A 15,876-nucleotide genomic window follows, 5' to 3' on the forward strand; every position below is an offset into this window, starting at 1 on the left:
ATAATTATAGAGACTAGATTTTTTTTTTCATTTACTTCAAACCTTTGAGAGGTCAAAAGTTTACCCCTCAAAATACTAACTTTTAAAGCTTTTTATCAAGCTTGAATGGTGCAAATTGATTAATCTACAATTACATCACAAGGATATTTATTAATATCCTTTTATGAGAAATTTCTAACATTCTGCTCCATATTCTTCCTTTTATCAAAGTCATAAACTCACTTTCAATTATGCCAATGTGTTTACTAGGTCCTAACAACTCACATTATTATTAATGAACCATTAACCCACTATTAATGGTCATCAAACACTTCTTACAACTTTATTTACTGTCATTTTTAGGTGTTAATGATCCCCAACCACCAACAACTCATAAAATCATAAATATGGGGTTTACATACTCTAAACAACTACTATTATATTTATTTTAGCTAATGGGTTTAGACCCATATCTCACAGGGATCGAAAGTTACTCTTCCAACTTAAAACCTAACTTTAACTTTCATGAAAATGGAAGGAAGGGAGAGGGAGAAGCATAATGTACTTACCTTGAGTGTTGTGAAGCTTTAAAATATCTTCAACGATTCCTAAATTCATGCCCCTAATAAAGGTAATGGCGTGTTCTCATTTTCTCCTTTTCCCTCTCTTTGATTTTTCAAATGGTGCATGACTGGTTTATGTAGAAATTTGCACAAAGAGGCCCATCCTTTGTTGGTTGCCTTTGTGCACCATCACGAATGTTCCTCATGTCACGATATGTGGCAGAGGACACTTTTTCAATTCTTTCTCACCTTTTGATGCCTGTATAGTTTGACTTTATTTTAAACCCATGTTTAGGGTAGAGATTACAGTTAATTATACAAATTAGACCTCTTTAGCCACACACCGCATCAATAAATTTAATTACTCTCATTAATCTTAGTTAATCAGGTTTAAATTTTTAGGATGTTACATGATTATAGTAATTCCACATGTCAACTTCAGAAGGAAATTTGAAGAGCCCCCGATATTGGTTATTTAAAATGTAATTTTGATGCTTCCTTTATTTTTGAGTCTAACTTTATTGGCATTAGATTCCTCTTTAAAGACTACTCTGGTAATTTTGTTGTCGTTGCGGGGGGCAAGATTTAGTACCACTCCACCTTTCATGAGCGAAGCTCTTGCGCTTTTTCACACCCTTTATTTCACTTTGGATAGGGGTTTTGAGAAGATTTTCTCCAAATCAAATTGCAAGATGTTAGTTGAGTCAATCAATTTTGGTTGTGACTGTCCTGACTAGACTTACTTCATGCTCATCACCAATATCCAAGGCCTTTTTTAGGACAATAATTATTGGTCCCTCCTTTGGACTTCCAAGACTGCTAATTTAACTAGTGATTGGGTAGCTAAATTTTGTTAAAAGGGGTGAGCTCTTATGTGTGAGACTCCGACCCCCTCCCTCTTCAGCTAATCTACTTGCGTATGATGTTCTTCATTTTTTTGATGTAATGACCTGGCTTATCAATGAATTTCTCTTTTGGCCAAAAAAAAAAAAACAAAGAAAGAACTATGGTTGAAATCTTATGATAATTAAAACATTTCAATTCCATTGCAATTATTAATATTTTGCAGTTATGCCAATACTTTATTAAATTTGACTAACACGAGCTAGATTGAGCTAAAATAATTCGACACTCTTCGAGCAATGTTCTTATTAAAAGCCTTATGAATAAAAAAATAAGTCAGAAGAGTTACTACATTTTATCAATGCAAGCAATTATATGCTATGTTGATATTTCAACTAGATACATAACAAAATAAATAAGGAAAAATGACAATTAAGAATTTTATAAAAATATCAATGATAATTATAGAACTGACATTATTGAAATTTCAAATAACAACCCACGATCTTTACTTACAATAAATCATTTTTTATTGATTGATTTGAAATTCACAATGAACTTTGATAAATTTTTAACTAATACAATAAACATTTTCAACTATCTTTTCTTAATTTTCCAAGCGATATCAAAAAATTACAGACAATTGGCTTGTGATTCACAATTAATTTTTGCAAATTCTCAACTAACATTTCAAATAATCCTAAATGTATGTAGTAGATTTTTCAAGTGATTATCCATACATTGAAAACAAAAATTTATGAGTAATTAGCTTGTGATTCACAATTAACTTTAATATATTTTCAACTAATGTTATAAATAATTTTAAATATATTTTCTTAAATTTTCAAGTGATTTATCCTTATATTGATATAAAAAAATCAAAATTTTTAACTAACTTTTATAAATTTTTAATTAATATTATAAATAGTCCCAAACATAGTTAGTAGATTTTTTAATTGAGTATTTATTTTTTTTTAATTATAAGTAAAGTTGATAATATTTTAGTGAAATTTTAATAATTTAAGGTATGCAATTGTGATTAATTTTTTTCAGGATCTCCAGCTGTCATTTCCCCAGTAAAAATTTTCGTAACCCGCCAAAATTTCCTCAACGGCGCTTTCCTCAAAACAAATGTTCGGCGGCTCCCTCCACAGCGAAATCACTCTCCCTCCACAGCGATTACTTTATTGTTTTGTTTTTTTCCCCTTTCAAAACCTTTACATTTAAATATGCATTTAAACAATTCATAATTAGTGATTATTAGTTTAAATGATGTTCTTGCTTGCTATGTTTGTGAATTGTGATAGAGGCAAAGAGCGATTCCATGTTTAGTTGAACACCCAGTTACAGAACTTGCCAGCTCTTACTTTCCAATTCCGAGTGATATTTCTTTGGTAAACGAAATTGTTGGTGTTTTACTGGATTTCGCTCTTTGTTCTCTCTAATTGGTTCTCATATCGAAATCAACACTGGTATATCTGAGGTTTTTATGTTCATTTTCTGTGTTTTGCAAGAGCAAAAAAGGCATTCGGTTTTTGTATCACTGCCTGGTTGTTGTTTCATTGTTCAAATTCGAAGGTTTTTGTGTTGAAATTCTGGGGATTTGTGCCGCTGTTGGGGCACGGAGATTGGTGCTGAATTGGTTAAATGCTGGACAGATTGTTGCTCGCTTTGGAGGTTTGTTCCTGACTTGCTGGACTTTTCGGCGTAAAGAGTTACACAGTACACTTCACGGTATCAGATAAACATAGGATGATAGTTAAGCGGGCTGTGAAAATTGCAATGCCGAACCTGAAGCGATGCCAATTAGAGAACCTCGATCCCGAAGACAGTGCGCGCGCTGCAAATCCCAAGAAACGGAGGGCAGATGGGTTTTTATCTCCTGCTATGCCCGCCGAGGATGATTATTTGAGTGGCGGTTCTGGATTTCGGTGCAGTAAAGAATCGCACTGCGGTGGTGACTTACAGTCAGATACCACAACGTCGAATGCTAAAACAGGACTAAAACCGGGCTCAAAAATGGTTCGGCCTCCATTGTTGCAGTCATCGCGAGGCCGCCACCAGATGCTTCCGTCGAGGTTCAGGGATTTGGTTCTCGGTACGTGGAAGAATAAAAGAATCCAAGTGGAGAACACATGTTCCAGCTTTAAAGAAGATATTATGTCAGGAGAAGATGAGTCGAAGTTCAGTGGAATGGAATTTGCAAAACAGGGATATAGTGTTAACTGTAATCTCAAAAATTCAATGTGTTGTTCATACACTGAAATGGAGAAGGACAGAGTCTCGGGCGTCTTAAATTCTAATGATTCCGATGCCGCGGACACGGAGCATGCGAATTCCTTGAGTACCGTGAGAGCGGCAGTTAATAAGAGTTGTTCATCGTCAGTTAAAGTTCAGAGTGATGCGTCGGGACTTAATTCTGAAGGCGTTGACCCTAAGGCTAATGGGAAAGCTGAAAAGAGGGTCGACATTTACAGACTAGATGATTTTGCTTGCGGTGATATAGTTTGGGCAAAATGCGGGAAGAGGTATCCGGCTTGGCCTGCGATTGTGATTGATCCCATCTTGCAAGCTCCCAAGTCGGTACTGAACTGTTGTGTTCCTGGTGCAATTTGCGTAATGTTTTTTGGGTACTCAAAAAATGGAAAGCAAAGGGTAAACTTCTCTCTACACTTATGGCCTTAACATTTGAGTTTTAAAATCATCCTCAGTTGAAATCTAAAGTAATAATGATTGGCAGGACTATGCATGGGCGAGACAGGGAATGGTATTCCCCTTCTTGGAATTCATGGAGAGGTTTGTATCTAATCAATGATCCGATATAAGTTGATAGTTTCTTGCATGAATATTCAACATTTGCTCATTAAAATTTATCTTTATTTAGATTCCAAGGGCAGACCCGGCTGTACAAGAGCAAATTGAGTGACTTTCGAATGGCATTAGAGGAGGCTCTGTTGGCAGAAGATGGTATTCTGGACTCACATTTGGGAGCAGAGGTTATTACTAAAAGCAATGTTGAAGCTCAGCACAGTGGATATACAGAGGATACGGGTCCATGTGATGATCAGGAGGAATACTGCCTGGACCAGGTGAGCTCAACTTCTTTGATTGACCTTTACTAGATGATGGAAACCTTAATATGCTGCCTTTTGCATTTGCTGTGTCGTATATATGAGAGGCTTCTGCGGCCATAGTATCTTCTTTAAAGGAAGGGGGCAAAATGAGATATGCAAAAGAAGACTGAAAGGTGTAAATTCTGTCATATGAATGATCGACTGTCAATCCCCCAAACCCCACCCACCCCCACCCCCCACCAAAAAAAAAAAAAATGATTAGCGTATATCTAGTGTCTTAATTTGCTTCCCTCTTAAAAGTAAGTACTGCTTCGTATAGTTAAAAAATAAATTAATTTGCCTTGTATTGGTTTTTGGCACTATAGTTGTGACAGTATACTACTGGTTTAGTTTCGTGACTTTTGTTTTATTTTCTGTTTGAATCTCGAGCAAATAAAATTACAGTTCTTTCAGATAATTGATGAATTTATGAACATGGGAGATGAAAGTGGTCCGTAGCATATAGACCATGGCCAAATAGACGCTGGTGAAAATAAAGTAGGGAAATATAATGCTAACTAATTCAGATAAAATAGTGCCAGAATCTAAAAATCACTATAACTCTAATAACCCAAACAGAGAATCTCCAATACATGACAAATAATAATCAAGAGTTACCTCCTACATAGACCCTAGGTATATTTATAAAGTGAAAATACATGACCAAACCCTAACTGAACTAGTAGACTCCTAAACACATGACTAAAAGCATGCTATAACTGCAGTCAACTGCCAAAATGTGCTTCACAGGTAACTCCCTCACTCCCTAACTTCTTTTCTCACTATCTTACCCACCACTTGCCCCTGCCCTAGGTCTTTTGTTTCTTAAATAGAGCTGTCCGTGCAGATCTCTATCATGGTCCTTGTGTTTTCATTTGTTAATTTATATGTTTCTTTACCCATATTTCTAGTCTAGAAAGCAGATTTATATAATAGTTGACACTGGAAGTATAGAATTGGGTGTCTTAGAATCTGCTTATTTGTAGATTCTTATCCATTGAATAAATCGTGCAGGAAGCAAGACTTTGTGCTGGCTGTGGTTTGATGTTACCATGTAAAACCGTGAAGAAGATTAAGGATTCTAGCGGTCAACTTTATTGTAGACATTGCTCAAAGGTTCTGTTCAATGGCTTATCTTATCTTGGCTATTTTTTATTTGTTCTCTTGGCTAATCTCGGAGAATTGCCATTCCTGTTTATGAACTTTGCATAAGAAATATCTGGTTAAGGAGCATTTACCAAGTGGTCAATGTGTTAATTACTTTTAATGTTTCCAAAATGGAAATTCTTACAGTTTTGGGATCGTGTTTTTTCTTAATTAATTGGTAGATGGGTTTAATTTTTAAATTGTTTGGTCCTGTTTTTACAGTTGCAAAAATCTAAACAATATTGTGGCATCTGCAAGAAGATTTGGCACCATTCAGATGGTGGGAATTGGGTAAGCTTGCTCATTTGATTTCTTATTTATTTTTTTAATTTTAACAAAACAATCAAAATTTTAAATATTGTGGGCCTAACTCTGGAAATTAGGTATGTTGTGATGGTTGCAATGTTTGGGTGCATGCAGAATGTGATAAAATCTCCAGCAAACTTTTAAAGGTATCGTGGTTTCATCTTTACATATATCTTTTGTCATATTTGATTTCCCTGGTTTGCAAACAGTGGAAGATCAAGGAGTGGTTTATGGTTGCAGGATCTAGAGCTCATGGATTACTATTGCCCAGATTGCAAAACTAAAGTCAACTGTAAATTGGCAGAATCACGTTCCTCCAATTCGGAAATCAAGTAAGCAGTAATTATCTCCTGATTCATTTAGGTGTGATCATAATTTTGATCTTATCTTAATCCTGAGGATGGCAGTCTTTTGATCTGGTGACATTTTCTTGGGACAGTTCAATAGAAAAAAACCAAGAACGTACGATACCTGAGGAGGTATTGGTGGTGTGCAATGGCATGGAAGGAATTTACATTTCAAGTCTTCATTTGTAAGCCTTAAATTTTTTGTTATTGAGTTTAATCAGATCAAAATCTTTTTGGCTTACATTCTTTAGTGGAAGGAAAAATTGTTATAATATCTTTGTGTGTTCCTTCATATATTTGAAGTGCTCTCTGTTCCCTTTCTTTTTTATGAATTGCCTTAGGTTGTTTCTATGACTGCATTTTTTATTTCCATTAAATAATTCACATGCTTTTACTTTGTTGTGATTTTTTAATGAAATGATATATTAGCTGTTATCTAATATCTTATTGAGAAAGAACCTACCTTTGTCTAGATCTATGCATCAATCTGACTGGGTTCTTTATTTTTTAATTATACAATTTTTACTCTGAGAATCAATGGAAGAACCTTAAGGCAGTTATGGTACCTCTTTCCAGAAGAATTTCAATGAACTGTTTTTTCCCTTGCAGAGTTATGTGCAAGTGTGGTGCTTGTGGGTCAGGGAAGCAGACACTGAGTGAATGGGAGCGGCATACTGGTTGCAGAGCCAAAAAATGGAAATTCAGCGTGAAAGTAAAAGGCACAATGCTACCCCTAGAAAAATGGGTTTGTTTCAGTTCTTGCAATATGAGTGAAATAGCAATTTTTCTTCTGGCTTGTTTGCCGGTCTTTTGGTATGTGTTTGTGTCCAGTCATGGCATTAGCGATGAGAATTATCACTTGCATTTATATAATAATGCCCCCATTACTTTTACTTCCGATCACTACCCATTGTGAGTATGAAAAGGATACTCACATTTAATTATTTATATTTTTCCTTTTTTCATTTTTGTTATTATTGTGTGCTTCTTTCTCATTTTTTGAGTTACCATTAATGCTTCAGATTACCGAGCACAATTCCCAAGCGGGAGTTTCCCTACAGTTGAATCAGCTGCAAGTACTTGCCTTTTCACAAGGTAAATATGTATTCCATCTAAACTTCCACTCAATGAAGACTCCTTATCTTTGAGGTGAACAGTATGTGGCAAACTAAGCCGCTTTCTTTCTCTTGAATATATCCTTTTGAGGTGGAAACTTATTATTCATATTATTTTCTTGTCACAGAGAAGTACGAGCCAGTTTATGCAAAATGGACTACAGAAAGGTGTGCCATTTGTAGATGGGTTGAAGATTGGGATGATAACAAGATTATTATCTGTAACAGGTGTTACTATTTTTGTTGTTGAATTTGATCTCGGTATTTAGTTATGTTAAAAATTTGTTTTGACCTCAGGGCTTCAAAGGAAGCAACGTTGATCCCTATTTGACTATTTGTGGAATTTTTCGTTGTGCAGGTGCCAAATTGCAGTGCACCAAGAATGCTATGGGGTGAAGAGCGTTAAGGATTTTACTTCTTGGGTTTGCAGAGTATGTGAAACTCCTGATGTTGAGAGAGAGTGTTGCCTCTGTCCAGTAAAAGGCATGTTATCTAACTCATGATTGATCTGACTTGTTTATTTTGTTTCCTATGCACACTATGCTGTTGAGTTCTTTTTGAGATCTGAGTGGCGAATCTAGCATTATAATTCTCCACTGAGAAAGGGACGGACTTGGTTTTTTTTTGGCACATCAAGTACTAGCATTCTTCGTATCGTTAAAAAAGCTTGCTTTATTTTGGTGGATTTCAAACTCTCACCATCTTTCCATTCTATGCCTCCAACCGCTTCGTTGGTTTTCAAGTAATTTAGTAGAATCCTTTTATAAGTTTCATTTAAATGTAGTTATGATTGCATATAATTTGGTACATTGTGCACTCTGCTTGTGACTTTTCCCTCTTATCATATTGCCAGTTTTTGTTGCCTGGCGCAAATTTGCTTATCATGTGGAAATTTTCATTGTAGGCGGTGCTCTGAAGCCAACTGATGTTGAAATGCTGTGGGTTCACATAACATGTGCTTGGTTCCGGCCCGAAGTTATTTTCCGAAACCATGAGACAATGGAACCTGCCACTGGAATACTTAAAATTCCTCCAAATTCATTTTCAAAGGTACAGCATTGGGCAGAAAGATTGTCTTGACGTTGACTTATTAATTGGTTTTCTTTACAATATTTTCTCTAGCAACACCCCTAGAACTGGATTATTCAGTCTTTCCTCTTTGATTTTGAAAGAACTCTTCTTTGTTGTGGGGTTTCTTTGTCTTCCCATATATATTTAGATGCTCTGTTTATATTGACTGCAGATTTGCATTATCTGTAAACAAAGCCATGGATCGTGCTTAAGTTGCTGCAAATGTGCTACTTATTTTCATGTGATGTGTGCGGCAAGAGCTGGATATGGCATGGAAGTAAGTTTGGTAGTGTTTTTTTTAATATCTTTATTTTTTAATGCAGTTCCTTTTCTTTTCAGTAGTTCGCTGTTTTTCTTTTCGGAGGAAGGGGCATCATATATGTTGCCATTCCTAACCAAATAGTTCTGACAGTTAGAACTAAACCAGAGCAGGATTACATTTTAATATTTGTTTGCACTTACAGCTGCATTCCATGGAGAAGAATGGGAGTCAGATCACAACGAAGCTAATATATTGTGCAGTTCATAGGTTTGAGCTCTAATCACCTGATTGTATCTAGTGATATTTTTGGCTTGAGTTTTGAAACCAATGTAGCTTATATATTAATTTCATTGCAGGATCCCAAAACTAGATTCAGTACTGGTTGTGCATACACCCCTAGGGGTTTTCTCTCCCAGAACTGAACTTCAAAATCATAAGGGGTGCTTAAGGGGATCGAGGCTAGTTTCACCAAAGAATATAGAACTTTTTGAAGAGTCTTCAACCTCCAAGACTAACAAGTTTGAGCCACCCTCTGCTGCTAGATGTCGTGTTTACAGAAGGCCTCTTAATAAGGTTGAGTTACTTGTGTTTTTTTAGTTGCACGTGAACATGAAATGCTATTGCTTCGTTTTCACTAAATTTTATTTTACAATTGGTCTCCCTTAATACTTTTTAATATTTCCAATTTGCCAGAAAGTTGATCTGCCAGTAATTCACTTACTGAGTGGACCAAGACATCATTCTTTAGGCACAATAACTCATTTGAACAGTTATAAGGTGATTTTCGTGTGTCAGGGTTCGCTTTGACACTATATCAGACCTATTTCTTTTGAAATAACAAATCTAGTTTTGTTGATTTGTGGTTGTATTACTATGCGAATAATAAAATCTCTTTCCTTGTTTTACTATAGGATGTTGAACGTTCTGAAGAATTTATTTCACTCAAGAAACGCCTTTATCATTTGCAGGTAAGATATGCTAAATTTTCTGGTTGATAAAATATATAACAACTTTTATCATCTAATCTATAATTTTAAGTCATTTCTTATTAACATTTTCTTGTTTTATTTTAATGTTGTGTTTCAGAAAACTGTAAAGTATCAAGTTTGCTTTGGAAAATCTGGCATACATGGATGGGGCCTCTTTGCTCATCGAGATATAGAAGAAGGGGAGATGGTTAGTTACTATGCTGAGATTGTCACCAAATAAGTGTAAGATTATTACATGCTTGTAGATTCTTTTGAGGACATTATGCTTATGTTGGTTATGTCTGTCTGCAGGTAGCTGAGTATTGTGGTGAGCAGGTAAGACGGAGCATTGCTGATTTAAGGGAAGCAAGGTACCGGTCAGAAGGCAAAGATTGTTACGTAAGCCTCTTGTTTTAAATTACTTTTGATACTATGTTCTGTACTGCCACCTTGCATCTTTACACATCATATAGTGAAATGTATTTTGAAGTCGAGCTATAGTTCCATTTGTGATCTTTTATCTTTTTATGCAGCTGTTCAAGATCAGCGAGGAAGTGGTAATTGATGCAACAGACAAGGGCAACATAACACGCTTGATTAACCATTCTGTAAGTTGTTACTGGATTCTGCAATGCTTTTACATATCCCTTTTCTTAGTCTTTGTTTTCTGTTTCTATTTATTTCCAAGACAATACCCATCATGTTTCTCTACATTTTAAAGGAGAATTTTGTGTTGATTTGAGAGCAGCCGAGTCTCCTAATCTGAATCTAGCTTGCATTAGGCTGTGGCTGTTAGCTAAATCCGATATTACTCAAAATCTATTTGGCTTCCTTATCGTCGTGTTCCCCCACTTCCCTTGTGATGTCAAAAGAAAGGAGAAAATTATTTTAAAAAAGAAAAAGGGAAAGGCTATGGTCAAATATAGGTCGTTGGAATAGTGATTTAGAGACCTTGCGCTTAAAGGAGTTGCACATCTCTTCTAGTTGTTGGATAAGGTCCTAATGTTTACTCTGACTTGCTTTAGTGCATGCCGAACTGCTATGCGAGGATTATAAGTTTGGATGATGAGGAGAGCCGAATTGTTCTTATTGCCAAGACCAATATCTCTGCTGGCGAAGAACTAACGTACGGTTTGTTCTGTTGCATATCTTTGTATATAATTCTATAATAAGCTCTACTTTCTGGGGCTGAGCTTTCCCCCCATTAAATACATCTCAACCTCATTCCAATATTATATTTTATAAGATGCGAATCTCAATGCATTTCATGTTAGAATGGCTGGATCTTGAGAGGTAGAGCTTCCCATGGAATTATTTCTCCCTTTTCTTGTGCTTTGCACATGAAAGCAGTTTTAGTGTGACAGAAACTTGCAGATTTCTGCAAGCAGAGGGGTTTTCTTGTTTGCACATGAAAATTTTGATTTGAATTTGATTAGGAATAACTTTTCATCTCAAATTTGCAACAGGTATGATTACTTGTTCGATCCGGATGAGCTTTATGAACTGAAAGTTCCCTGTCATTGCAATGCTCCAAATTGTAGAAAATTTATGAATTAGAATTACCACCCCCCGCCCTAAAAAATAAAAATAAAAATCTTAAAGGAGCAAATTGCCCCTATCTAACGATTCAATTGATTTTGTAATATTTTTTTATTTTAAATTTGTATACAGGTTCAATGTAATTCTAATTTGTATATTATACGGTTATAATAAGAAAACTCCCGTCCAAGAGGCGTTTTGTTGCCAATTTCATTGTTCTAACCTTCGCAGTGTGTAGTGGAGGTGAATATTTCACATTTTTATATTTGACATCTATTATAAAAAATATTGAAGTTTTTTGGATACAAATGAAAATTTGATTCAACTTTTTTGAAGTTTTGGAATGCACTTTGCTTGATTGTATGAAAAAAAGCAAACGAGGACATTCTTAAGCAATTGCAAGATAAAAATTGGGTTACACATTCTAAAACAATACATATCATGTTAACTTATAATATACCATTTCTGTAACTTTATTATTTAAATTTTGCTGTTTATGCATTTATGCGGATTTTTTGTTTTTTTGATTGGTAGATTTTCCGTCAATTTTTGAAAATTTGATTTTATCAGTGAGTCAGATACAATTTTCTTTTCCAGAATTTATTTTACCTTTTATTTAAATTTTCCCACTTCTGTATTAGATTTTTAATTTTTTTTTTGCCAAAAATATTTTGAATTTGAACTATTTGTACATAAAATAAAATAAGAATTATTATATTATTATATATTCAATGACACTTTTTTAAAAACATGTATTCTCTTGAAAAATATAAGGTATTTTTAATTGAATTTACCTCTCAATAAAGTAATTACTTATTTTTTAACTAATTTTATTTTTTTATTTATTTCTATGAAATATTTTATAACAAATATAAAGTCATTAATTAATAAAAATATTTTAAAAAAAAGAGTAATAATTATATTTTAAAAGATTAAAAATATTTTATATTTTTAAATATTTAACTTTTTAAAAAATATTTTATATTTTTAAACAGAAAAGTATAAAACTTCAGCTTTATCATATTTCTCTATTAATATTTCCCCGTCACCAATGAAAAACACCCCCCCTTTTTTTTAATTTTTTGGTTATCAGAGAGCAGTTATTTTATTTGAATCGGAGCTTTTGGCGCGCCTATATAACGACCCTCACAGAACACCTTGCGCTTCAGACCGGCTTCCGAAGTGGTTCATACTTTCTTTGCGTTAGCTTCTGAGCTCAGACGGAGTTGTAAAAAATCTTATCTCAGGCAACTCAGGCATGGGAAAGCGCCTCCAAAATGGTGCTGCGTCTGACGGAAATGGAACCAGAAAAGCGCTTGCGGAGGAGCAACTCCATTTGTTCTTGCAACTCTCCTCGTCCTCCCTTTCTCTCTCCACATTCCAATTTCAACTGGTTTTCTTTCTCTTTCTCTCTCACCAGAAAAAAAAAAAATAATTTCGCTTCCACGAATTACAGTGTTCTGTTTCGCTTTGAACTTCAACGTGATCGTAAACTTGTTCGTTTTTCCTCTGTAACGGATCAAAGTTCAAGTTCAATCTGATTCTCTCGTTCGAAATGAAGTTTACTTCTGCTGCTTATAAATTTTGAATTAAGCTTCAAGTTCCGGATGTTTTATTAATTAATGCATGGAAACGGTGCTTCCTGTGTGACTCTTGCTAAGTAGGAAAACTTCTACGCTTGAATCTTTCGCTATAGATCTTCTTTTTGAATTTTCAAAATGCAATTGAACATAGCATCAACATTTTCCGCTTATCCATGGACTTCAAGCCGTAGTTGCTAGGTTTAGAGTCGATTTGATCCTGAAAACAATTTCACACCGATCTGCAGAGCAAGCTGAATTAATAAGGGAAACTTTAATAAAAAGCTGTTTTAGGAGCCAATATATGTTTTATTTTCAAACTAATTTTATTCTGAACGGGTAGATTGATTGCGGAGCACATTAAAAACTGTGTGTGTGTGTGTGAAACTTTGCGAGCTATTTCTGTCAGACCTACTATTTAAACTTTTGAACAGCAACATAGCTTAATTCAGTTTCGGTTTCAACTTCTTTCGTAATCAACAAATTCTGTTTGATTGCCGGAGAAAATGAAAAGAGATGCTCTATTATTTATTTACTGAATTTGGATGGAAAATGTTAATGATGCATTGATGCTCTTTATGAATTCGTTGCGTCAAAGGACAATGGCATCATCTGTGTTTCCCAACATATCTATCTTGGAATATATGAAGCCACGTATATTATTTTAATCTCAACACTAAATATTTCTCAATGCTAAATGAGAAGGTACGAAGAGGACATATGGTCAGAGATTGCCAAGTTTCTGGATGGGAAATCTTTGGTGATGCTGGCAGCCGCAAACCGATGGTTCCGCCGAGTTATTATGGACGACACAATCTGGATGTTTGTGAGCCTGCGTGATCTTCAGGTTCAACCTTCTCCTTCACGAGTGGCGTTCAGGTGGAACAAACTATACACTTCAGCCTTTGGTAAGGCTCAATCCTTGAAATTTTTCCCCCTCGTCGAATTAAGATTGGTAAAGGATGCAATGCATCGCCTCGTCCAATTAGTTACAATTGTATAATGAATTTGCAGATGGGAGCCACTCTTTTATGTTCCGCCAGCAGGAGAAACATATTGGTGAGTTGAAAACTAGAAATTTACCTTCGTTCTTTGGACGTAAACGCTAACCCCTAACCTTGGTTCTAGCACTAACTCCTGCCCTTGTTACTATTTTTTGTATTATAGTGTGGTTTTCTTCTCTGATTCGTTGAACTTTGAAGTATTACATCATAGAATTTATCTAAGCACTGATTCGTTCTTGTTGCCCATATTGTCGAATTAAACCATGATTTGCTAATGATGTCACAATATGGGCAACTTCGCGTTACATTTGAGGGATATTATATATGTACATTGGCTTTTCATGTGTACTATTACTATCAGATTGGATGCGTATTGGCGCCTTCTCCCTTGACTCTTCAATGGCCCTCCTAGCTGAGAGACTAACCTTTCCGAGGAAGATCAGAAAACAAGAAACGATGGAAAATATGTTGCAGTCTCACGGTTGTTGCATGTTAGACAATGTTAAAAGTGGGATCTGGATTGCTGGTAATTCCCAAGTTAAATACCTCGGCATTATCTTTTTAAAAGGGAATTAAGTCGTTGTCTATTTGTTGATATGGCTAATTTTTCAGACCTGCAGCTTGTACGATGCCCGGTTTGTGATCTCAACACATGCGACGGTAGGGGTCGAATTACTTTTAGACTGCATTCGTTTCTGGATATCGTAATTAATTAGTATTTAACTTTTACGTTTTGATTAAAGGCCAAATTACCTTTATAACGTGTTTGCTCATTAACTGCCACATGTAAAAAAGAGTGGCAAACGATGAGTTATTTCATACAGGGCTTTCCCAATACAATGGGGCTAACTGACTTCATTTGACAGTTTTCTATTACTAATGCAGGAACAATGCAGACTTTAGATGCAAGGCATATAGAGCTTTTCCTCTGTGACGGCTACCAAAATGGGAGCTGGGAATACCAGCTAATAGGATCACATGATATCAAAAAGCGAGCAGATGGTGCAGCTGGGGCCATTTTTGATCTCACACACTTGAAGGATTCTTCAACTTCTGGTAAATCCCAACACTTTTATTAAGCTCCCTAGTCAATAGTGCGTCGTGAATTTACCTTCCGTTCTAACGAATAGATTCAACCCCAGTCCACAAATCGGAAATTTAATTCTATATCTTAAACAAAGCGGGTACTTATTTAATTAATCCACTAAACAGTTTTAATAAGCAATTATTTCCACGAAAAATAGCTCAAGTGGTTTCAGCCTTTCAGGTGATTGTTATTTCAGCAACTTGCTTCATGACCTATTACTTCTAGGATTGGCATTAAGGCATAAATACAATCTCTTCTAATTTCCTAACTGTATGGCAGTGGTATTTGATTACGCGTCATGGATAGGCAGACACAATGACTGGCAACCAAAGGCCAAGATTGCTCCCCATGCGGTTGCTGTTAACACGAATTTACAAGATAATGAAGGTAAGAAAATTTCTATTTTCCGGATATGTATCAACACCGGAAATGAATCCCTGTAAACTTTAGAATCTCATTCTTCTTATCCAGACCGGTCAAGCAATTTTTTGCCGGCCATAATGATAATAGTCGTTTCTACTGCCTTCCTTGCCCATGATAGATATATAGCTTTTATCATGTTTTACAATTATATTCTGATGCAATTAAATTACATTTGATTTTCTTCTCCTAATTACTTTTGTTTATCATGTTTTATAATTTCGTTCTGATTGAATCAGGTCTTCATGTGAAATACCATGCTATGAAGGCTGGAGGTGACGGGCCAGTAGTTGCCATTAGAATCTCTCAGCAGCTCCTTTGATTCATTTTTATCGAGTCTTGAAGGGATGCCAGTATCACATTTTTATACGGCACTATACCTTACCATCGTTAAATCCTTTCTTTGACTTCCAATTATATAGCTCCGGGCAGAAATTAACGGATCATGATACATACATTTCTCAAGTGCAAAGTTACCAATTGGTAATGATTACATAGCATTCTTTTGTATGCTAGTATAAAAATATACTTGA

At 35.3% G+C, this 15,876-nt stretch overlaps 2 protein-coding genes across 3 annotated transcripts; both read left to right on the forward strand.

Moving 5' to 3' along the window:
• The first annotated feature begins 2,526 nt into the window (after window positions 1-2,526).
• On the forward strand, window positions 2,527-11,454 carry LOC129287753 (histone-lysine N-methyltransferase ATX3-like). 2 transcript variants are annotated; one of them, XM_054923978.1, is made up of 23 exons: window positions 2,527-4,040; window positions 4,126-4,181; window positions 4,270-4,474; window positions 5,513-5,614; window positions 5,867-5,935; window positions 6,028-6,096; window positions 6,191-6,282; window positions 6,390-6,482; window positions 6,907-7,042; window positions 7,320-7,392; window positions 7,541-7,640; window positions 7,771-7,895; window positions 8,317-8,462; window positions 8,656-8,760; window positions 8,948-9,012; window positions 9,102-9,318; window positions 9,439-9,522; window positions 9,657-9,713; window positions 9,832-9,921; window positions 10,026-10,112; window positions 10,247-10,321; window positions 10,739-10,839; window positions 11,180-11,454. In XM_054923978.1, the coding sequence occupies exons 1-23, from the start codon at window positions 3,138-3,140 to the stop codon at window positions 11,268-11,270; spliced, it is 3,141 nt and encodes a 1,046-aa protein (XP_054779953.1). In that variant the 5' UTR covers window positions 2,527-3,137; the 3' UTR covers window positions 11,271-11,454. The 2 variants fall into 2 exon arrangements, 1 of the variants encoding a protein (XP_054779953.1); XR_008587798.1 differs by lacking the exons at window positions 10,739-10,839; window positions 11,180-11,454 and having other exon boundaries at window positions 9,832-9,956; window positions 10,247-10,293.
• Window positions 11,455-12,529: 1,075 nt separating this feature from the next.
• On the forward strand, window positions 12,530-15,665 carry LOC129289377 (probable F-box protein At3g61730). Its single transcript, XM_054926135.1, has 8 exons — window positions 12,530-12,645; window positions 13,538-13,740; window positions 13,847-13,891; window positions 14,198-14,362; window positions 14,449-14,496; window positions 14,722-14,892; window positions 15,203-15,310; window positions 15,583-15,665. The coding sequence occupies exons 1-8, from the start codon at window positions 12,530-12,532 to the stop codon at window positions 15,663-15,665; spliced, it is 939 nt and encodes a 312-aa protein (XP_054782110.1).
• The last annotated feature ends 211 nt before the right edge of the window (window positions 15,666-15,876 follow it).

This window comes from Prosopis cineraria, unplaced genomic scaffold (genome assembly GCF_029017545.1).
Source record: "Prosopis cineraria cultivar Desert tree isolate PC_DT_omini unplaced genomic scaffold, ASM2901754v1 PC12, whole genome shotgun sequence".
NCBI classification, from domain to species: Eukaryota; Viridiplantae; Streptophyta; class Magnoliopsida; order Fabales; family Fabaceae; genus Prosopis; species Prosopis cineraria.